This window comes from Lipotes vexillifer, unplaced genomic scaffold (assembly GCF_000442215.2).
Source record: "Lipotes vexillifer unplaced genomic scaffold, Lipotes_vexillifer_v1.1 scaffold914, whole genome shotgun sequence".
Classification (NCBI taxonomy): Eukaryota; Metazoa; Chordata; class Mammalia; order Artiodactyla; family Lipotidae; genus Lipotes; species Lipotes vexillifer.
In genome coordinates, this window is record NW_006780388.1 from 3,236,484 (window position 1) to 3,238,770 (window position 2,287).

Consider the following 2,287-nt stretch of genomic DNA (forward strand, 5'->3'; position numbering starts at 1 on the left):
TGAAGCACAAGGTAGGCTGTCAGGGGTGGCGGGAGAAGGGGGTGGCAGGAGATGCTGGGCAGGGCCCTGGGCTCTGAGGCGCTGCCACCCACTGCCTGCCGCCCGCCCGCAGGTGTTCATAGAACGCTCTCATATGGGTCTGCTACGGCGCCGGCTACGGCTGAAGGACTTCCGTGATGCCTACCCGCGCTTCCCCCCCATCCAGTCCATCCATGTGTCCCAGGACGAGCGGGAGTGCACCATGGACCTCTCCGAGTTTATGAACCCCTCCCCCTACACGGTGCCCCAGGTGCCGCAGGGGCAGTGGGGAGCAGGGGCCTGACCCCCACTTCCAGAGCCTCACGCAGCCACCACCCCTGGCGGCGTTCTGGCTTCACTGGCCATTGCAGACAGGGGTGGGGGTGAGCTCTGTAGGAGGGTGGAGGTGGCTACAGAGCAGGATGTGCAGGCTGAGGCGGGGGTGTGGCAGGGGGGCGGCAGGTCCTGGCCCGCTCCTGTCCCGGGGTGGGGCAGGGGCTGGCGGGCGAGCTGAGGCTGCGTCTGCATTGCAGGAGGCATCTCTCCCGCGGGTGTTCAAGCTGTTTCGGGCCCTGGGCCTCAGGCACCTGGTGGTGGTGGACAACTGCAATCAGGTGATGAGGGGAGCCCATTGCCTGCTGCCTACCAGCCTGCCTGCCCACCCGCAGGGCTCCCCCAGACTATGCTGTTCTTCGCACACAGGACAGGGGCATCCACAGAGGCAGAGGCTGCTGGATCACATGACCTGGCTTTGCTCCCACAGGTGGTCGGGCTGGTGACCAGGAAGGACCTCGCCAGGTACCGGCTCGGGAAGGGGGGCCTAGAGGAGCTCTCTCTGGCCCAGACGTGAGGACCTGGCACCTCCCCCGGGGTGCCTGCCTCGCTCCCCAAGCAGTAGTGGATCCAGCGTCCTCCAGACCTCGGGGACAGCCCAGCCAGCGTGTGACACATGTGGTCTCTTCGTGTTCTCAGTGCCCCCCTCCCCCTCTACCTCATTCCTTCACCCTCCAAGATTTCACACGCCAGCCTCCTATTTCCTGACTTCGAGGAGTCAGTTTGTAGAATTGCTGCTCGTTGTCTGAGAGACCGCAAGTGTGCCTATGTATATCTGCATGTGTGTGCACGTGTGACAGCTGGCAGGCTGGGCCCTGTGGGTCCGAGTACTGCAGCCCCCAGGACGGGCCCATTGCCTGGAACCAGTGCACCCTAAGCACCGCCAGCTGGAGGCCTGGGCGACTCGAGGCTGCAGCAGAGGCCTCTGGTCCTGTTCCTCTCAGCCCTCAGCTGTTTGCGGCCGTGAGATTTGGGGTCTGGGCAGAAACACAAGCTGGACTCACGAAGGCGAGGGCTTGGGGGAGCAGGACCACCTGGAGAGCAGACCCTGGAGCCGCACTCCCAGACACCCGTGCACCCCAAGCCACACCCACTTGGTGCAGTGGGCTCTGAGCCGGGGTCTGGGCCAAAGGGGAGAGCTGAGACATTTCTGTGGGCCTGGACCCCCAAGTCCAGCCACGCCTCTACCACAGCACCCGTGTGGACAGCACAGGGAAGGCGGGTCTTCTCAGCACACGGGGGCCCCATGGGTCCCTGAGGACCCCCAGCCCCGAGTGATGTTCTGGGGCAGCTCTGCTTCCAGTGTTGGGGGCAGGTTGTTTCTGGGAAGAGCTGGCGAGCCCAGAGCAGGGATGCACCCCTCCCAGGCTGGGCAGTGCCAGATTTGGGATCCTGTGTCACCAGTGCCCCACGGGACTTTTTTTTCTAAAGTGACTCACGTCCCCAGTCCACTTCTGTGATGAGGTCCGTGGATTCCTTTGTGGTAGGTTGGCGGGCACTCCACCTGGGTTTTAGGCCCTTTCGAGGGGATGGGGCTGCAAAAGGCCTCTTCCTTCCTGGCAGGGGAGCCCTCCATGGGGGGCACAGGGGTCCAAGTGTGGGGATCTGAATGGGAGAAATAAAGGAATTGTACCCAGACAACTGGTGCCTGCTTCTTGTTCCCATCCAGCGTGGACCATGGTCCAGTTTCCCAGTATTCACAGGCCCACTGGGCGGGGGGGCCAACCAGGATGCGGCCCTCCTTCATGTCTGGTACAGGTAGGCAGTTCTCCAGTGGGGACACCCCTGAGAGGGAGATGCAGGCGAGAGGCTCAGAGACCCACAGGTGGGGAAGCACCTGAGGCCGCCCCACGCCCATGGGAGGGAGGCCCCTGGCCACTGCATCCTTGTCCCCATTGCTCCTGGGGCTGCTGCAGAGCCCTCGGGGAAGGCACTC

General features: G+C 63.9%; 1 protein-coding gene across 2 annotated transcripts in view; it reads left to right on the forward strand.

Moving 5' to 3' along the window:
* CLCN7 (Cl-/H+ antiporter 7) overlaps positions 1-868 on the forward strand; it is a 23,923-nt gene extending 23,055 nt beyond the window's left edge. For both annotated transcript variants that reach the window (XM_007453580.1, XM_007453581.1), the window contains 4 exons: positions 1-11; positions 113-289; positions 552-632; positions 782-868. The exon at positions 1-11 is cut by the window's left edge and continues 5 nt beyond it. In XM_007453580.1, coding sequence (XP_007453642.1) covers positions 1-11; positions 113-289; positions 552-632; positions 782-868 — 356 coding nt within the window. The remainder of the gene's footprint in view (positions 12-112; positions 290-551; positions 633-781) is intronic.
* The last annotated feature ends 1,419 nt before the right edge of the window (positions 869-2,287 follow it).